The sequence below is a fragment of the Tympanuchus pallidicinctus genome, unplaced genomic scaffold (assembly GCF_026119805.1).
Source record: "Tympanuchus pallidicinctus isolate F22 unplaced genomic scaffold, pur_lepc_1.0 scaffold2, whole genome shotgun sequence".
Lineage (NCBI taxonomy): Eukaryota > Metazoa > Chordata > Aves > Galliformes > Phasianidae > Tympanuchus > Tympanuchus pallidicinctus.
In genome coordinates, this window is record NW_026294721.1 from 22209094 (window position 1) to 22231042 (window position 21949).

At 33.6% G+C, this 21949-nt stretch overlaps 1 protein-coding gene across 5 annotated transcripts in view; it reads right to left on the bottom strand.

The window, feature by feature from the left end:
- ATP8A1 (ATPase phospholipid transporting 8A1) overlaps positions 1 to 21949 on the bottom strand; it is a 95454-nt gene that overhangs the window by 49350 nt on the left and 24155 nt on the right. For 3 of the 5 annotated variants that reach the window (XM_052682512.1, XM_052682511.1, XM_052682515.1), the window contains 12 exons: positions 21284 to 21353; positions 20560 to 20687; positions 16259 to 16370; positions 15236 to 15401; positions 12913 to 13040; positions 11169 to 11246; positions 10378 to 10466; positions 8931 to 8975; positions 6770 to 6842; positions 5391 to 5496; positions 4686 to 4768; positions 4484 to 4533 (listed from right to left, as the gene is read on the bottom strand). In XM_052682512.1, coding sequence (XP_052538472.1) covers positions 4484 to 4533; positions 4686 to 4768; positions 5391 to 5496; positions 6770 to 6842; positions 8931 to 8975; positions 10378 to 10466; positions 11169 to 11246; positions 12913 to 13040; positions 15236 to 15401; positions 16259 to 16370; positions 20560 to 20687; positions 21284 to 21353 — 1128 coding nt within the window. The remainder of the gene's footprint in view (positions 1 to 4483; positions 4534 to 4685; positions 4769 to 5390; positions 5497 to 6769; positions 6843 to 8930; positions 8976 to 10377; positions 10467 to 11168; positions 11247 to 12912; positions 13041 to 15235; positions 15402 to 16258; positions 16371 to 20559; positions 20688 to 21283; positions 21354 to 21949) is intronic. The other 2 variants (XM_052682514.1, XM_052682513.1) reach the window with 2 other exon arrangements.

The following is a 21949-nucleotide window of genomic DNA, read 5'->3' on the forward strand; positions in this document are numbered from 1 at the left end:
TATTTTGAAAATATAAATTTCACTGTCTAATCACTGAAGTTAATGCAGTCTGCCTGTGCTCTTCTTTGTAGATCTTTTCCTGTAAAAAGAATTTAATAATCTTTACTGTCATCTTAATGCTCTCTTACTGATCACAAAGAAAGCATCTTATGGCATAAAGCATTTGTGGCCAGGATCATAAAGTCCTTCTTTACCAGCTAAACAGAAAGAGTCTCTAGGCCTCTGCACTGTGTTACTATTGACAAATACTTCAGTTTAATTCAGCATGCTAAGAACACTGCATAACAAGACTTACAAGGTGCCTTGCTTAATATTACCTACCCTCTAGCTCTTAATTGTTAATGGCTTAGAAGTACTTTTTCTTTCAGTTTTAGTGATTGAGATCATAGTAGGAATGAGAAGAAAGCATGGTCAAGACAGTCATCTTTGTTTTCTCTTTTCTCTTTGAAGTTCTCCAACAAGCCCTACTTTAGATTCAAGTTCATGTCCAGCCAAAATGTGTATTTATACCACACTTCTATCAAACTTCAATTTTTAAAAATAAATCCACAGAAACTATTTAGGGTATGAAAATAATTTATCATGCATGTACTTCACAGTAAAATGCACAAAACAGATGGAAGTGGTCCATTTATAAGTTCAGTTCCTGTTAGGAACTGGATCTCATTTATAGATCATCAAATAGCGTTATTATACAATAGTTCAGATTGCCAAGGAAAACATCCTGTAAGTGGAATATGTGAAGATAGGTTGAGGAAAGAATTTTTAAAATTACTGGTGAAGCAACTGACTGAATATTATCTTCAAAAAAGTATTTTTTGTGTGCACTTTACTTCAACTACAGATTTGAACAGCAATATATAATTACATTTCTCCTCCGATTACTGCGTAAGAAAGCATGAGAGAAATAGTTGCAGCAGTAAATATCTATTTCATTTTTAACCTAAAAAAATCTTAGATAATCAAGATTTCCTAACTCCTTAGACTCTATCCAGTTGGGCATCTGCTAAGATAATCATTGAGAAATTCAAATAACCTAAACTGCACTTATGTTGCCTATAATAAAGGCAACTTCTGAGATTCACTTTGCTTCCTGGCATGATTGTTCAGCCTATAGCTATCTTAATTTATTATATCTGTCTGAATGTGAAGACTGTGGAGGAACCTGTTATTTAGGGTTTGTCTTTCTAAAATGTATATATTTATAAAAGTGTTTATATACATATATACACACAAACACACAAGTTTATACACACATATCCTCCCTTACAGGTACTAACAAAGTTGTCTTCTAATACCAGAATCTGAAGTTAGATTGCATGGTGATCAATCTTTCAAAGATATATTAGAGAATAACCAAGGTTTTCCTGCAGCTTTCTGAAAGTTGAGCTATGAAGACAGCTATTGAACCTTGGCTGAAATACATTTCTCTTAAAAGTGCAAGAAAGGCAGGACTTACTGTCAAAGACTTCTAACTTTTTATGTGCGTTTTCACTGCAGTGACAGTATTATTTATTTTTCGTGGTGAAATACAGAAACCACAAAAATTGCACTACTGCACATAACTGTCAGTGTGATACCAACTTTTTTTTTTTTTTTTTTTTTTTTTTCCTCATAGGAGGTAGAATAGCTGGTAAGTCCCATGGAATTGCCATGAGATTACAGATTGCCAGAAGCAATCATAAGGACACAGAAACACTCTTGATGAGCCCCTTATTAATACATAATGTCTATCTCAAGTTTAAGATAAAAAAAAATCAGAGTTTAACCATGCAAACACAGAAAACAAGCACTGCTACCTACCCAAGCTAGATAACTACTCTATCAGCCATTTGTTCTTTTTCTACATTTAGAAGTATTTCTCTCCAGATGGAAAACAAAACAGAAATCCAGGCTCCTATTTGGAGAAGGGGTAAAATCTCAAATGCTCTAGAAGGCCTTATGTTTGCTCAGAACAACAGCCAAGGCAATGTGCATTATTCATAAAACTGGTTTGAGGTGCGGGACTAGTCAACCTCTTGATGCATTCTGGACAAGTTACAGTCTCTACATCAGAAGCCTTACCCTGTAACTAACCATGGTAACTAACCATGGTAACTTACCCTGTAACTAACATCTGCTAGGATGTGGAGACGTGCTCCAGGGATGCAAGTGAAAATTAGTAAATTAAATCCATAGATGCTGCGTATTCCAGATACTGAAATATAATTATCAATGGAATTAATTTTAATAGACTTTACTACTAATCTAACAAGCAGGTATCACCAAAACCTCCATCAGGAACACTGCTGATGTAATGTCATGTTGCACTGATGAGCGATTTGTGCACTGGTAATAGAGACAGCTTATGCTTACTGAAATGAGGAATCACATGCTCAAATTTGTACTCGTTTTCCTACTCTCTACCTAGTTAGGTGAAAAGACAGTGCATGTACTCAGCACATGGCAGCAGAGGGTCTGACAAAATAATGTCTGATATGGAAGTGCGTATGAAACAAAGGCATGGAATTGAATACCAAAATACTGGTACTCATTGGCATTCATTGACACTTGCTGAAAATTTATGGAGACCAAACAGAGGATGTGAGCACAGTAAGGTGGTGGGTGGTCCATTTCAGCAGTGGTGATGGTCACTTCTGCTGGTACAGATTTTTACGAGCACAGCCTACCGGCTCTTTTTCATCACTAGCAAAAAAACACAGCTAATGGTAGTGACTGTGTTGAAAGATAGTGTTTTGTAGCTGAGAATTTGCCCCATCAAATAGTGTTAGTCCTAGTATCTTCTGTAGCTTCCATGGAAATAAATAGGAGGCATTATTTCTGGAGAGGTTGATGCAGGATATTGTATACTACTACTATTTTCACATGAAAATATACAATCACTGTAAAAAGAGGATACCATAAAACAACTCCATCAAGCATTTCTACAAGTTCTACTTCTGTAATTTCTCTTCAGAAGTACTTTATCAAATGTCGACACTGTTACATTCTATTTGCTGAACAGCCGTATCTGGCTTGCGTAGGAAGATAGTAAGAAATCTGTATGCATTTCTTCTGGGGCAAAAACACCTTAGAACACCTGGAAACTCTTTACTCAGGAGTGTTGACTGTTACAAACTACTCTATCCGATGATACATGTTCCTACCCACACAGTTTGTGTTGGGTTCTGGAGCAAAAATTTCTTCTGTTGTGGAACAAGGGTGACCTCTAGTGCTTCCAGTAAGTCAGTTCCAAGTAAAGCTAAACACAGAACAAGAACAAAAACAGCTACAGAAACTGAGTGCTTGGTAAACTTGGGTTATTGGCATCCACTGAAAACCTAAATCCTCCAAAGGCTTGCTACATTTTCATAATACAAAATGAGAAAAAGTGCCTACAGGAAAATGAAATCATGGCCTAAGCCTGAAAATTTTCAATTATATCTTCCACAATACATATGAAAATATTAATTAAAGTTAATTGCAAGCATTCATTAATATACGTTCAAAACACTAAAAAATGTATTTGAAGCATTATTGTTTTATTCTATTCCACAGACTTTTTCCCTATGTTTCACATTATTTCTTTTATCATAAATCACAGGCAACTGTCTATCTTCAACCCTGTCACTTCTACTGCTTTGGAATTTACTTATTGAATCTTCAAGGTAAGCTCAAGTGAACCAAAATAGGACAGGGAAAGGTAAATAATGGTCACTTTACACATGCACAATTGTAAGAAACCATTATAAAAAAAAGAAGAGATTCAGTACAGAAATTTCTTCCCCATCCCGTGACAAAGTAAGCAACAGGACTACATGAATGCTTAAAAAATAAATTGCAATCATGTATACAATTTAGATTAGTTTACATAACAAATGAAAAAAACCTGCATACTATGAGGATCTTTACAATTCCAATTTCTTGGACAGGCATTTTTAATCAAAAGCAAGGTAAGTGAAAAGTCACTTTCCAAGAAAACAAATCGATGCTCTAGGGTTCCAGCTCAGTTAAGAATGGACTCCAATCTGGATTATCTAAATAAGTCAAAAACATGTATATGCAAAGACATTCTATCAGTCAAAGCAAACATTTCAAAGCAAAATTATCTGTAGCACTTGAGGCTTCCCCTTGCTTCCAAATATAAATTTCAAAACATCAGATTACTCTAGCACTTTCAAGAATATATTTAACTTCAAGTATTTTACTTTACTATTGCACTTCTCATCATTTTTTGACGTTTTTGAGAGTAAAAATTTTGGGAAATGAGCAAAAGCAAATGTGAAAAATATTAGCAAAAAAGATAACACAGAATGTGTCTCCATAAACATTTTGTCAGAAAAACATAAGTTTGGTCTTAATCACATGCATTACATTGCCTCATCACATATTATAGAAACAAAAGCCAAGTCTGTACAGCTTGCCTATAAGAATATAAAAAAAACATTATTTTTTATCCATGATAAATTCAATGTACTTTCACAAACAGACATTAAGTGCTTACCTTGTAAATTCTAGCACATTTAGCAATTCATATCTTTCTTCATGTCCCAACTGAAAAACAAAAGTGAGAATTAATGCAAAAAAATCCAAAGCAGAAGAATCAAAGAAACATCTGTATATGTACCATGATGCAGTTATTCAATAATTACTTAATATGGTAACAGTAAATACACCACACTGTAATGTTTTCCCAAAGCACTTACAGATTCTATAATTACTGAGTCAGGTGTCCTTCCAGTGAATACAAAACGAAGATGTCTTGCTGCTCTGACCAATGCTCCTTCATCTGCAACAAATCAATTAGTAGTACTTTTTTTTTTTTTACAAGATGTACGAAGAAACTGTTAGTTTGCCCCATGATTTAATGGATGCTTTTGATTTTGCCTTGCTTTGTTCTCTCCTGAATTCAAAAACATCCTATGAACGAGAGTTGGCTTGAACTAGACCTTTTGTGCTATACTTTTTTTCCTCACTCTCAAAGGATCTTATCATTACTTTTATCCCATTGAAAACATATTTTGTTCATTTTTGATTACAAACTCTTTGTTCTAAATTCCATGGTTACCAAGTACAGATAAGTTCACAAGCAAGGACATACATTTATGTTCCAGTTAGATTTTCATTTGCATTTGAGTACTTCCATCAGACATTCGCAGCTATCTAATGACAGCTTAGGAACAGAACATGGTTAATCACTCTTTGCCCTTACATAACCTGTATATATTTTCTAAAGCAAATCAGAAAAGTCCGAGTTCCTATTTTTTAGACAAAACAGTCTAGCTGATATCTACTCTTTTTTTGAGAGATGCTTTCTTCTTTAATTTCAGAAGATAGTTCAAAATAATTAATTTTAAACAAAATTTGCATGTTGAGTATGCATGTTTATGTTCTCTCTACTCGACTCTCACCTGGAGATGCTGCTTGATATATAATCTTATCACCTTCTCTTTCTGGAACAGCTGTATGACACACTGCCATCATTGTCAAAAACTCACATATTATAGGTGCAGTTGGCTAAAAAAATGGCAGAAAATGTTTAACAATTTAATCGATAAGTTACTAAAGTGCAATAATAGATACGCACAAACAATAACCAATAAAATGTTAATGGAAGATTGCTCTTTTGAACATCAAAAGATAAGCCCACTGGACATTATCTGTCTGTGTATCAACTTCAGCGTGCAGAATAACTTCTCATCTGTGCACTTCAATATAAGCTATGCAGATAGAGTTTATATCATTTACAATCATAGAATCAAAAATGAAAAACCATAAACACAGAGAAATTCAAACAAGTATTTTATAGGGAAGGCAAGTCCAAATGATAAAAATGCAAAATGATTTCACAGCTAATTCTTATTATTCATGAAAGTCTCTTTCGATTTGAGCTGTTTTATTAAAACTATTCCTTCCTTCATTGCTTTTGTCTAACACCTTATTTATTAACATAGTTTTTAAGAACCTTTGGAAAGACTTCACAACCAAACTTGAAAGTCATGTACAAAACAACAGGCAGCTAGTTCTTAAAGGAAGATACTAAGATAAGCGTCTCAAACACTTCAAAATCTGCAGAGCTGAAAGAACTTCAGATAGTTTAATCAAAGGAGGGAAAAATAATGTATCTAAGCAGAAATAACTGACTGTTTTTGACTAATAAGAACTAAAAAATATATTAGTACAGATTAAGTTAATAATTAAGAAATTATTCCAAAGGAAACTATTATATTTCCCTTAAATAAGCTCAAAGTAGTCACCTCAATCAAGGTTTTTTGTAGCATATATACAGTATCTGTGATCAGTGTTAAAATGTCAACCATGAAGATGAAATTAATTACCTTATAAAATAATATCTGAAAACAATTCCACACTGAAACACTAATGAGTAACTTACAGAATTCAAACAAATTCAAAGCTCTTCATGGCCAAATGCGAGCAGGTTTGTCCCTCTTACATCGAAAACCCCCGGATTCTTTAGGGCATCTTTAAAAGTCTATGTTAGAGATTCTTTTCCAAATTGCTTACAAATGCATTTAACATACATTAGATTGAAATTTTAAAGGATCTTGCCCATATTATATACACTTAATACTATATATCTACCAGAAAACAGATTTATTTCCAGGTGGATCTAATCAACGTGCATCAGCAATGAATAATGTAAAGATATTCATGAGGGCATGCTGATTCTGTATGAGAACATATTTTCCCTCACAGGAAAACACTTTGACTTGCTAAAAGCAACACTGAAAATTCAGAAAACAATGGTAATTGTTTCTGTATTACTTACATGATTATTTTGAAGATTCTCCAGTAGTGATGAGTCACTAAACATTTTTTCATCTCCATTTTGCGAGCCCTGCCTAGAAATAATTTGGTAAAAGAGAGATCACCATTAGCATATACTTAATAGTTCATATGCAAATAATCCACATTACCGTGCTCTGGTCAAACATAAATTTTGGTTGAAGATGTTACAAGAATGGCTGTAGTCACTCACAGTGCAAAAATGAAGGAAATAGGAATTTGTTAGAGGTCAAACTTTACCTAATTTTAATAAACCTTATACAAATACACTTGAATTCAGGTATGTTTTTCTGCTCACTTCAGATAACACAGGATAAAGTTTTCAAAGCAAGACTGGCTTCTTGTTATCTGATTTCCACAGAAGGATATTATTGGAAGGACTTAGAACAACACATATCTGGAAGAACTTAAATTTCTTAAGAAATTAACAGCTTTGGCATAGGTTTGCAATGTGTTTGCAGAAAAGAAAGTCATACCTGAAGGAGTAAGCAAACTCAGTTCACACATTATGGGAAAAACATTCTGTTTGTTTCCCATTACTCATGACTAAAATAACCTAAACTGATATATAAAGGACACAGAAGTAAGGATGAAGTAGCAAAGGATTGAAGAGACACTAGATGGAGATAGTCCTTGAGAAACAGTCTTACACTAACGTTCACACTGCAGAGGTCTTCTGGCTGAAGTAGCTACTTCTAGAAAGACTTCTTATCAACTGATTGCAATCCAGTTGAGTTTGAATCTCAGTGACATAGAACAGTTCTGAAAAATGAACCCTCTCAGAGGAAAATATTATTTTCATTTATTTTGGATTTTGCCCTGTAGTGATTTCCGTTGAAGAATAAGTCATGTTTGTCTCAAAGGCAGTCTAAAGATCTTTTATGAAAACCAAAAAAGTGAGCTGTTATAGTCTTGAATTACCATGAAGGAATGCAAAACGACAGCATTCTGCACAACTACTCAAGGACAGATTTTTTCCAAAGCCTGTTATGAAGTGAGAAATTCAAAGCATCCTCAATCACCAAGATTTATATTTATTTACTTTAAATGCAGAGCAGTTGGGCAAAATGTTAGCAGTTTCATACTCATTCAATTTATTTATAAATTTCAGTCTTTGATTGCTTAAAATTTTTAGACAAAGACTTTAGGATATTTTTCAGATTCTCAGTACTAAGTCTGAAAAATACTTGTAAATATAACTGTTTTCCAGGTAGACAGAAAATATCTATAATTTTAAAAAATATTCAAAAGCTTTGGAATTTGGTACATTATTTAAGTCTAGAAATATTAGTCAAGCAGATGTTTTTAATTACAATGAACCTCCACACAAAAAATAATTTTCCTGAGTATTTTAATTTGTGAATGTTTACATGTCATTGATAGCTTATAAAGTACTGCTTTTTTTTTTTTTTTTTTACAAAGTTTTGTGCTACATATCTTGCCATGACTTTCAAGAAATACAATAAGAATAGTTTAAAGATTGTAAGTGACTTTTGTCCCCAATTTACCACAGTTTATTTTGGAAAAGACTGTAAATATTTAGTTTAAGAAAGAACAATGAAGGAAATGTAAGGCATCATGCAGTAGGCAACAGCAAGGAAGTCATGACTCAGTCTTTCCAGAGGGCCCCTGTTAAGAGATTGTCTCCTCAAAGGAATCCGTTATCTCAGTTTCAATAAAGAATTAAGTAATGGTAATTCTCTAAAACCATTTGCAGGAAGCAAAATACTAACACTAACTTATGTATTTTTTACTCTCAAACATTATTTTTCAAACACCTTAGGGATTATTACTAAACTGTTACAGGATAACAGGAGAAAAGTGTGACCAAAGTTACCACAGTACCATGTACCTTTATAAAAAAAAAAAAAGTTTTCTTCAATATACAATTTGGATTTGTACACGATTACCAGTAGGATGCCTCAGTGACCCTATCATCAATTCTATCCCAGAGTATAGATCTGAATGCCAGAGAATTCTGATTCATAAATTTTTGTAAGACTTGGTTGGGCTGCATCAACTCGAAGATATTATGACTTTTGAGTAAAATATTCTGCAATAAACCATCTTTCTGAAAAAATCTCACTGTTTTTAAGCTTCAGTTTTAAACAAATACCACATACTGCTTGATTCTGAGAGCTTACCAATCATCTGAAGGAACACTATAGTCCTCAAGTTCAGGGCAATCGCTGCACATGAAGCAAGAGAGGAAGAGAGGAAGAGAAATAGGGATAGGAAAAAGAATCACAAAGGCTAAAAAAAAATTGGATTATGTATAAAAGAGAAGGCAGTTAATGAAATTAAATGACTAAAAAAAAGTAAAGCTATCTCAACTGAGTATTTTGCTAGTGCCTAGAAAATAACACTGCAAAAAATACGATATTTCTCTTGAGGCTTTATAAAGCAAAAGCTATCATTTTCATTCAGCTGGGAGCATGCCTGCTTACTAACTTCTACCAGTTGAACAAATTACAATTCTTACTTTATATTTCAATATACACTTGAACAATGTTTTGATTGTAAACAAAAGGTAAGTTTTAATTTTTGTTATGATAACAAAACTTATCTGAGTTCAAATATTCAAAAGCATAGCTAGCCATTGCACATCAGGATTCAACCCGGTGATGACAATTAGCTGACTTAGCTGATGTAGAGTTGTGTGTGTGTCTGCACAAGTAGATGTATGAAATATCAGGGTTAGAATGGCACTTTATTACAGGTCTTAAATAAAAAAAATCAACACAGTATGGTTAAGGATCAAAGTTTCTCAAAACAGAAAGTTGACATTAGAATCCTCAAAACTATCCAAATGATAAGGCCACACTGCTGGCTTAAGCCATAAACTTAATCTCACAGACTTGCTTGGTCTCTGCCCACTTTCAGAGGTATCTAATTACCAGCTTACTGATCAGATTAGGTCCAGCATCTCTCATACTGGGCAGCCATGCTGACACTTAAAATATAAATGCTTCTGCTCTATTCACTGCTCTAAAGAATTTATTTTAAGTGAACCACCTTGGAGGTTTGAAGCCTTTGCAAACTCAGCTGAAGAATATGTCTGCAACTACTGACAAATAAGTAACAAAATTCTTTGTTTGCATTTATCTGGAGACGTCTCGTAATAGCAACACCAATACCATGAGTTATGTAATTTAAACAATCCTCATAAAAGCTATCTAGATTATGTGGTAAAGCATGGCAGTTCAAGTTCTTGTTCATCCTCTATTATCTAGTGAAAAAGCATGCAAAATATGAAGCATGAACCAATAAGGAAGTCCATGCACTTTCGCAAATTTGAAGACAGACTTTGTTTTTTAAAAAAATAAAAGAAACAAACACTGAACAGACACAGTAACAGGAAAAAAAACAAGTATACTGAAGTTGTGTTACAGCAGTAAGGATAGCTATACTTTTGCTTGCAGAAAGAAGCATTCATGCTTCCTATTAATAGCATATCATAGTCACAAACAAACTGATCCCTACTGCTTCTACTACTAAGTTTATTATGCTGTTAATTTAACTGTGTTCAAATATGCATAGGCAGAGGAAAGGCATACAAGTAAACAAATAAATATATAATGAAATACCTACCCATAAGCAACTCCTGCCACAGTACATTTTTTAAATTGCATGACGTTACATGTCAGAGTACCCGTTTTGTCAGAAAATATGTATTTGACCTAAATGAACGATGAAATCATTATGTATTAATTTTGGCAGTTACTTACATATCTAGCACAATTTTGGCTATAAACACAATAAAGTAAATACATTTTTACCACTTCCACAATCTTCAAAGCATCACAGAACAATCTAAGTTGGAACAGACTTTAAGGTCCTTCCAAGCTCCTGCTGTAGGCAGGGCTGTCACCCACCAGATCAGATTGCCCACGGCCCTATCCAACCTGGCTTGAAAGCCTCCAGGGACGGGGCATCCACAGCTTCTTTGGTCAGCCTATTAAAGTGCAACACCACTCTGAGTGAAGAATGTCTTCTGCGTATCTAATCTAAATCTATCCTCTTTTAGTTTAAAGTCATTACCCCATGTCTATCACTATACTCCCTGACAAAGAATCCTCCCCACCCTTTATGTACTGGAAGAATGCTACAGGACCCAGATACAGTTCTACAAAGTCAGAATTTCAGAAAACAAAGAACACACAACTGAGCTCCTGTGAAAAGTGACTGCTTTTAAAATATTAAGAGGGAACTCCAAAGCAAAATGCAGAATTTATCTGTCAAAATTAAGAAAATGTAAAATAAAGAAAAACATGTAAAATAAAAAGACTAAGGCACATATGTTTTTAAAAATAAGCTCTCACTTATTTTTTTTAAGAATTTAAATATTAAAACACTGACTTAGAGCCAGTAATCTTCTCTACCTGCCCAAGTTCTTCATTGAGATTGGAAGTCCGAGCCATTGCAGCAGTGTCAGTAGGTTCATAATGCATGTCTATGTCCTATAAGAAAAATGAAAGCATATGTTTCAAAATTATCTTTCCAGAACTTGTTATGAAAAAAAAATCTGGCACCTAATCAGCAAAGAAAAACACAGAAGAACAGATTGAACACAAAGACAAGGGATCTACTTCTATTTATTTCAACATGGGAGCCACAGACACAATCAGATCACTTCTAAATATCTCCAAAAGAAATTAGATTTTCCTTTTTAACATCAGAATCTGTAAGGACTAAGATTTCACAGAATACTGGAAGTAATCTGAGTACTAGCAAAACTGTCGAACCCATGCACCTAAAACAGATTTGTCAACAGACAGAAACATTGTAACATTTAGCGTGAAGCAAGTCTTAACTATCCACATTGTTCTCACTTCTAAATACTACCATAAATATTCTTTAAGCTGAAGACAGAGATTAATTTAAGAGTAGACAATAACTTCAGGATACATTGTTAGTTGTTTTCTTTCTTCTCTCACATCTTTAGTCCTTCCCCCGCCCCCCAAGAACAAATCCAAACAAAAACAGTTCCATTTAAAATACAATAAAAATAAGAAAACACTGCTAAAGTATGGCAGTATAGTGCTACAAATTGCAAATAGCCAAATTCTCTATACTGATACCTCATGTACACACAGAAGGATTATCCTTAAGACAGAAAACATTCAGAGCTCCCCATTAACATAAATGTATTTAAGGACAACAAATCCCTCATTACGTGAAATAAAGGGAACAGAAGTTACAAATGTCTCCTTTAGGATTCACTCCATAGATACTAGTTGCCAATCTGCACATTCAATGTACGTTAGCCTTTACTGAATAGGGAACACAAAGGAACAAATTCCTCCCATTCTTTTATTATTTGCATGATAATTTTGCCATAGCACAAAAGAAATAAAAAATAGCTGACTAATCACAATAATATTTAACTTTTACAATGAAGTATGATTTTGCTAATGAGTATTTTATCTCTATCTACCTGACCTCACACAAATCTACTTCATGCGCTTGACCAAGTAATCAGATTAAAGAGTTGACAATGGCATGAGTAACTCACATTTAGATAAAACTGAAAAACTGAAGGCATGATAAAAAAAAATCCCTTATGTGGCTTTAAGAAAAAAGAAAAACACAAAAAAACCCCAAACCAATATTTGTCCCACCAGCAACCCAACTGATAACCCTTTTTCCAATGGCAGAAAAAGAAACTATTCAAATGTTCTTTATACACTCTGCAAAAGATAATACTAATAGACAACGGTTTTGTTCCAAAACCTTTAAAGTGCAGTGGCAGAAAAAGCAAAAAGGCTACATATATAGGGAAAAAACAAAGAAATATGGGCTAAGCTCAGAAAAAAAAACAAAAAATGAAACAATACAAAACTCCACTAGAATGCAAGATACTTTCTTCTGATCATTCTGGCTGAAGATCTGATGCCTCAGAATTAATGAGAAAGAACAAAGCACTGTAAAAGGTGCTACAAATAGCTTGTATGAGTATAAAATGGTAAATAAAGCCACATATAATTACCTTCTTGGGTCTCAGTAATAATAAACAGCACTCTGAAGTATTAACCATAAGAAAATAAACCTTTATATAAACAAGCATTTAACTTAATTGCAAGCCACTCAGTTTTAGACATTAATATTTATTATAGAAATATTTACCCAATTTATGAAATATGCTTGGATAAATTTAACAACTTCAAGTGTAACCAACAAACTGATCGGAATTAGATTATTGAAGAGAATGATAAAAGTCAAGAAGTTCAAACCAAAGTTGCTTGCTCCACCATCTGCCAAAAAAAACAAAGCAAAACAGAAAACATTTAAGACCATATTCCAAAGCAAGCGTATGTAGTGTATTCAGAACATTGCTGATTTTATAATTCTATCTAAAAAGACACCTAAGAATTTATAAATTACTGCCTTAAAAACTGTATGCAGCAGGAAAGGTTCCTTAAACAACATGAACCATCAGCAATTTAAGAGTACTGAGACTACATTCCACAACAATGAATAACAAGATCAACGTGTTAGCCCATGTTAAGAAGTACTCTTGTGTTAGCCTATATAGGATTATGACCATCGCTTGGAAATTATCTGGTTTTAGCAGTGCCTACAGCCTGATATTAAGAGAGAAGAAAAGAGAAATAGAGTAAGGATCAGACATTGAGTTTCACGGTGGCTAAGATTTTTCAAAATTGTGGCCTGTTGCAGAAGGCTGCCCTCCAGAAAATCAGCAGCTCTCCCAGTTGAAAACCCCGGTGATCCTGTTCCAGTCTTTTTATTGTACACACTGCCCCCTTGCATTTCTACTGCATGCGATTCAGAATTACTTCAAAAACACATGCTGTTTTATTTTTTTCTGTTGTGGCCAAAAAAAAAAAAAAATAATAATCCATCAGCGTGCTCAGGGTCATCAACTGGTGCCCTCTACAAACATCCTTCTGACAGATACAGGGCTGTGGGCCTATGGCATGTGGACCTGCTTGTTACAGTAAAATCCAAGTTTTTTGGATACTTTCATTAGTACCAATTCTAGCATGAAACAAAATACAAATTTGGAAGATCATGCAGGTGACACTCATTCTAACTAATGGCAATCTAGATTAAATTAAGTTTGCTGGTTAAAAATAAAAATTGTGCCAACAAAATTCCAAATAGTATTCCTCAGAACAGAAAAGACGGAACTCTAATGAGAATGTAATTAAATAAACAACAGAATTCAATAAAGGTAAAGAGGAATAAATTGCTTCTTACGTATTAGCAGTACCTTGATCAAGAACAATTCTAAAGGGCATAACTTAAAGAAACATCAGAAGTCCATTTAATCATGTAAGGTATAAGGAAGTGGACTGATAAGGACAATCACTTGAAAATCCCATCAAATCTCAATGGCCACTATTTCAAGTTTTCTTATTTTCAGGAATAAAAAAAGAAAAGCTTCAGAACTGCTTCCACAGACTTCCGTAATTATTTATTTGACTACTAGACTAGGCAGCTTTGTATTCAAGACTCGGTGTCACAAGAAGAAAATTTAGTTCTAGCCTGACTACCTAAGTAAAGAAGTCTCTAGACCCTCTGTAAGAAATTCTGAAATCATCACTAACAGATCATAAAGTATATTTATGAAGATTTCCTTTAGATCTAGTTCCCTCATTGAGAATTGAATTCTGTCAATTCATTGTATCCTGCTGGAAGACCTGCATAACATTCCATTGCCTTTGTCAACTGAGAGTAGAGCTGTCCACATATTAGGTAAGAGGAGATCTTTCTGCCTGTTAATTTCAGGAGCAGCCTGCTTGGATCTGACACTGGCAGTCAGCGTTTACTTAGATTCTTGAACAGTGTAACTATAAAACTGCAGCATCATTTTCTGGTACAGTTTAAAACTTTGGGGAAGAAACCGCACCTTTACATGTAACTCATCAGCAATAACTGACAATTGCTTCATTTTCAATGAATTTGACTATGTCAGCAGAATGCAGCAAGTGTTGGTATTTTTTTCATTTTCATTCCAATAATGTAGTGATGTCAATTTTCTGAATAGCCTATTCAGCAAATGAAAGTTACTGCTAGAAGGATACATTTTTCAGCATTCAGGTGGCATCTGCTGAACAACATGTTAACAAATATTCTTCTGTACGAATTATTCCCTCTGCACTCTGTAAACTACATCCCTTCTATGTGAAAAGAAAAAAGGATAACACTGGCAGAGCACTTGGCAAGGCAAAGTCTGCTGTGTTCCTTCCCTCAGTTGCAGAGATGCAGAAGCTTCAACAACAAAACTTCCCTTTCTGAATTTAGCAACAATTCACATTGCACAGAAAGGCAAAACTTACACTAGCTGTGATAAACCTAGACTAACAACTTCAATAAACAACCAATAAAGGACTGATTGAAAGATGGCAACCATCCCCCTTTCCAAAAATGAAAGGCTTCAGGACAAGTGAACAGTAAAATAGTAATACATTACTTTACAGCTTACAATTTAGATCAAGATACCAATCTCTTTCAGTATGCCTCCGATTCCATATAGCTGAACCAATAGAGCAGATCAAAGACATGGCAATAAGGATGCAGAAAAGAATCAAAATCTGAATGTTGGTAATACGTTCCACATTAGACATTTTAAGAGGTGGACTTGTTGAATTCTGCAAAAGACAAAACACACAGCGGTTATTAAAAGATGTCCAGAGTTCTAATTTCCAAATTACAGGCTATTGAATTCTGTTCTAAATATTCTCCCAGGTATCATCATGATAAATGGCATAAATGTTTCACTCAAAGAAAAAGAAAGCAAAACCAAAAAAAACCTTAAACACCAACAGCTAACCATAAACATTTAAAACATGATTTAAATATATGTGCATACATCCTATCAGAGCTATAGAAAGTTACTGTTAATTAATACAATCAAATTTATTTTAAAATAACTCCTTTACAGATCAGAAAAGCAATAAATGAGACAGGCACATCTGAACGGAAAGCATTCTTTTTGTTGAACACACACAATTCAATTTTGATATTTCAAACACCACCAGGAAAATAAATTCATAGCTTAAGAATGGTTCTCCTCCCTCCTTATTTTGTAAAGCAAGTTTCACTTCATTTTCTGACAACAATGCTTACTTTTTTATTTGAAAGAAAGCTCCACAAGAGGACAGTTTTAGGAGCAGTCAGAAATGAAAAAAGATGAACAGGCAAACTATAACGACCCAACTGACTTACAACAGGCAAGTCAAAAACAGAATCAAGAAACATTCTCACTAGGGAAAAACTACTGTTTCTAAGGAATCGATAACTGTCTATCAGCTCTAAAAGCAATTATTTCCTTCAAGCCAAACCAATAAAATACGCATTATTACTGACATTTGAACTATTATACTTAATCTAGTCATGTTTTCTTAAACTTCTTTTTTTGTGTGTGTGTCCTATTACAAAGACATATTAGAAGGTAACAAGATAATTGTAAGAAAATTTAAAAAAAAAAAAAGTCCAAACGACAAACCTGCATAAGTTTTGTGTCATGTCCTGTATAGACAACTATCCCATGAACCCACTGAGTATTTCTCAACTGAGCTCCTCGTAGAAGAATCTGGTCAGATCCCAATGGAACAGTACTAGAAGAAAGCATTTTTGTATTTTAGCAACAGAACAGTCAATGCCAATGCAATAAGGATAATGCACAATTCATAATTCATTGTTAAGACTTATTAGCTCATATCTTCAAATTTAGATGATTATAGGAAATATACCGGAACCTCATTTTCAGAGTTAAAGTATTTGGTGTGCTGACTTAGAGAAAATCTGACAGTTTAAAGCAAGTCAAATACGGAGCCCAAATATTTAACTTTACAACAGTACTACTTATCACTTAATTTTGATTACTAACATTAAAGATACGGTACCGCATAGTAAACATGCTGAAACCAAGAAATGTTAATTTTCCTTTCAGATTACAAAGTTTTGTCTAGTTGTACACTGAAACATGACAGCTCTTACAAAATTGATTTTTCCAAAGCACTTCTCAAATCAAATAGTCTTCTCTGAACTCTCAGCTTAATCTTTTCTTCCAGCTGTATGAAGAATGCATAAAATGCTGGAAATGTTCAACTGTCTAATTTAGACAACTGACTTAGTCAACATACCGTACCTTAGTATCCTTTTTTATAAAATAAAATTTAGATAATTATCTGTGCTCCTCATACAGTTAATTTCCTGGTTTTGCATTTATGTCTATTTAAATAATAGCTATCAGATTCGCCAATAGTGCCTTAGTGCTTGCCATTCTCACTCAAATCTATCATCTCCACAGCTGTTGAAAATCAACATGTTAGGACAACATATAAGTTGCTTGTGCATAGCATTTATACCCTCTGATATGTAAGCTATAAATAGCTTGACCAAGCCATCATATTTAGTAATATTTCTGGCAGTTTCAGAAAGTTTCATGTATTAATTTCTTCTAAACCCTCATTTCCCCTTCTATCCTCTCATAAACAAGCTTTTAAAGTGAAAAGACTGCAAGTAAAAAAGAAACAACACATTCTTCCTCCCCTAAAAGTAACAGTAGCAATTTTTTTGTAGTAGAGTTTTTTTGGAATAAGTTCACGCAGAAACTAGGTAAAAAAAAAATCTGTTCTGAAAAAAATGTTTAAATATTTTTCCATACAAAACAGGCAAATAACAAACACTACATCACCATGAATTACAGCCTAGGATACTACCAAAAACAAAAAAAAAGAACCTAAAAATATACAACATATTGAAATTGACATGAATTGTAACATTTTCATTTTGTGGTAAAATAAGAAGAAAATTATTTTCCTTTCAAGTATGAAAGGAACTGAAGGGCTCTGAAGTAGCCAATAATCATTAAGATGGACTCATTTTATCATCAAATATTATTTCCTTTTTTTAAAATGCATTCCTTTCTCTAAAGCATATAAAAGTTATGAAATGAATTGTCATTTCAAGAGTAACCAGATTTTTCAAGAATTTCACCTATAAAAGATGAAAGTAATAGCCTTTTTGATAATATGCCCACGTTATCCCAGATAAACTGGAAACTTTTAAAATTGTAGAGCTTATCTGGAATGCCAAGACTTTCTGTCCCTTCTACTAACATGAAGAGGAAATGAAACTCTAGTACGGCAATAGTAAAAACTTTGTACTCCTACTTGTACTCCTTAAAGTATCAGGTTGAGTTCTAAGACTCCTGCAACTTCTTAACCCTCCTGCTTATTTCCCCTCTTAAAAACTCTGATTGAGTATGCAGTGAAGTCCCTTTTACTGCAGTAGCCATTTCCCCCCCCCTTCCCATCCATCAGACAGCTCTCAAAAGTCTATGGATACCCCTCCAATCTGGAACAGGATTTTATCCTCAAGGGCCTGTTACTAGGAAGACTATTAAAACAGAATGGTGTTTGCAGCCTGTGCGAGTGTTCTCCAGCACTACTGCTGCACAGATGAAGACAAACAACAGAACAACAGGGTACAGACAGAAAAGTCCCCATCTGCCACTTGTCATGCTACTTTCAACACTGTGACCGTACCCCATTCTGTAACAGTGCTATCACTGGACAGAGAACTCAAGTCTCTTGGCCTCAACCTTCTCAAAATTGCCCCAGCTCTTGATTCCTATTGTATACTGCACGACTAATGGTTTCTAGCAATATATGTTGCTTATATTCAGTGAAGAATGTTCTTAATGAGGAAATATCCCCTCAGCATACTACCCAGCTAAGGCTGTCACTGGCATATTAATTTCAAGGACATGTTTAAAACCTTATATAGCAAGATGATTTTCTTTTTATCAATCGTTTATTCACAATTTCCTCAAGATGGTCTTCAGGAAAATGTTTACTTCAGGTCTGGACAGTAAATGTCTACCATTGTAACTTGCCAATCTATTTTCCTCTGAGGTATTTATCATAACTTCAAAATTTATCCAGGCTAAAGAACTTTTCTCTTTTCTCCAGCTAATAGTCTTCAACTCCTAAAAATCATACACATTTATGTGCATTAAAAAAGAGCTGCACCTTTCACATACAGAGTTAACACTCAAAAACTGAGGATACAATGAAAGTATTTTTGACTTTAAAAGAATCTACAGATCTAGCAAAAAGATTAGTTGTAATGGAGGTCTACTTTCTTGAATATTAAAAATCCAAAAAAGAACCACTGCCTTTTTTACAGCTGCTCTCCCAGGAAATGAAGAGGAAAAGACTGAAAAGACCACCCAGATACAACATTTACGGACCACAGCATTCTTGTACTCCAGTGAGTTTATAAAAGGAAAGAAGAAATAAAAGGGAGAAGTGTCCATTACTCCTTTTCCTTTGCTTTTCCAAAAACGTCAAGATAGTGGATACAGTGAAAAATCTAACTGTGGGATCTTAAACAACTAGATGAATGCTAGTTAGATTAATCTGTGTTACAGATAATATGGGCAGAAAGAGAACTCATCTTTGATTTTTTCTGGTTGGAAATTAGGTCAGGATCCAAAAAAAGTTACTTACCTGCAATTCTTTTTCACTGAAGGTAAATATTATATTAGAACCACACTTTTGGAACTATCCTACTGAACACCAAATATATGTAAATGTTCCCAGACTGAATTTCTCAAATGACAATTTGCTTGACCAGCAGATGGCATGCTCCTACACATTCTCGAGGCACACCAGCCATCACCACATTTAATATTTCTTTTTTACTCAAATTTTAAAATTAAATAATTCAGTTAAGCAGAAAAGTGTTTTCTCCCTAGCCAGGGAGGAAGGAAGGATGTGTGGATCTAGTATAACTATTACCTTCAGAGAAGAATTACAGGTAAATGTTTTTCTCTTCTTAACGACAATACAGTGGAATTATAATAGATCCACACTCTTGCGACTGAAAACTCCCGGAATGCATCTGTAAGAAATCAGTAAATAAAAATGTAATATAAAAAAGGTATTTAAGAATTAGTTAGTAGTATAAATTATCAGTCTAGAAACACAAACATGGATAACAATGCATATGGAGAAATAAAATCCTAACAAATAAAAAAAAAATACAATGTAAATCTTCAGGAATGAAGCACTAAACAATTCTCAATCTAATAATAAATTTTAAACTCCTAATATATCAATTTAGCTTTGATACTACGAAGACTCCAAATACCTATTGTGTAAACACTTAAAATTACTAAGAATTTAAGTAGCTTTATAAGCACATATGCTGTAATTGCACTGAGGCTGTCCATTTTTAAAGAAACACTTTCAGTGAGTTAAAGTATTAAATGTCTTTAGGCTACTTAATTAAGAGAATTTGAAGTACATAGTAATGGATTCAGTTCCTCTAACAATAACAAACAACAGGATAATAAAAGAAGAAACAAAAAATCCTGCAAAAACAACAACAAAATCATAAAAGAAATTTCTTATGTACAGATTCTATAATACATAATTAATAGACAAGGAATGAGATCATTACAAAATGAGTTACATAATAGCTACAAATCCCCAAAATTTTAGAATTTGGTTCATACACCCTTCTATTATTAATAGCTATTGACTTCTGAAGATCAGTTAGTATTAAAACTCAATCTGCAGACATCAGAAGATTTTACAACTGCATTTTTCTGAAGAATAAAGAGTAATAAAGAATATATCAGAAATTTTATTTTTTTATTTTTTTACCTCTCTGGACTATAGAATGAAGACCTTACTAATTGTATTTGGAGTAGTTTAACAATATGTACTTATTTACTACTGTACTTATGTACTTATTGAAACTACCAAGATCTTTCTCCTTGGATTTACATACCCATGCCCATCCAGTCTGATGTTTCCAACAAAGTCATACAGATGTCGGTTTGGGCTCTCACATTCAATTCTGCCTGAAAGTCTCATCAAGCTTTCTATGTCTTTTATATCTGATGTTAGGGGCAAACCCTGTAAAAAAAAGTTTGTTGCCACATTTAAAATTACTTTCCAATTTACCATTCTGCATATTTCAAATCTGACAGTGCAAGACATGAAAAACCAGTATTCCTGTGGGAATAAAACAGGACCACTACATTTTACAGTGAGTAAAAGTACCCTGGTATTGTAAAATATCATGATGAAGACAGGCTCATAGATAATCATGTAATTCAGCAATAATGTCCGTGCAAAACACTGCACACTCAGTTAAAAACTGCCATTCCCTATCTGCCCCTCAAGGGCAATACAGCACTAGCAGCATCCTTCTGCAGTGCTTTTGTCTCCATTATCCTCTAAAAATAAACATACCTGAACAACAAATCCATCCACTTGTTCACTCACTCACAGGAAACCCCCTGAAGTGCAAGAAATAGCTTAAGGTTTAAACATTTATTCCCTCCATTTAATGAAGGGAACAAAAACATTAATGAGATAGCAATAACCCATGGCTTTTTATTCAAAATATTAAAATTTCACAGCCTTCTAAAAGGAGCACCTAAAATGTTTTATAAGCAATAATAGACTAAAAATAACATTCGAAATATTCTCAAAAATGAAATTCCTACCTGTCGAATTTTTAAGTTTGTCTCACCATCTAAGTTAGATGTTTCAATGTAGCACATAGCTTGTGGTTCACTATTGAGAAAAGAAAAATCCTTAATTTTATAATTGCAATGTCAAAATCCATGAATTTCCTTTAATTTTCTAATATCTGCTTAGCCAATCAGCTTTTTTTCTTTTTTTCCTTTCCTTATCAAATTTTGAGAACTAAAATAATACGTAGTTAAATCTGTGAAATTACCAACAGTACTTCACATTGTCAGAAAAGTTTGCCAGAAGTTACCTTCTCAGATGAAACTGCTAAAAATGCAGTATAATTTTATTATTAAGTTTTTACAAGAAATTATACGTAGGCACAAAACAGTATAATTGTAGTGCTTTCTGATACAGGCAGTGGTAATTTAAAGATGAAAGATTTTTCCAAAGTGTTCTCTTCCATTTATGTCCATACTATAGACTCTTAATGCAATTTTAAAACATTTTTTAAAAATGCCAATTTTTTTTAAGGTCTATCCAGAAAAATCACAGCTTTCATATTTTATCTCTTTGAGATACACTGATACATGGCTTATGTTTTACACTTTTTTCAATACAATTTTTAATGTTTAAAACATAAGCAGTGATTTTGTATCTTGTACAACACCTCTAGATTTGAATAATACACAACCATT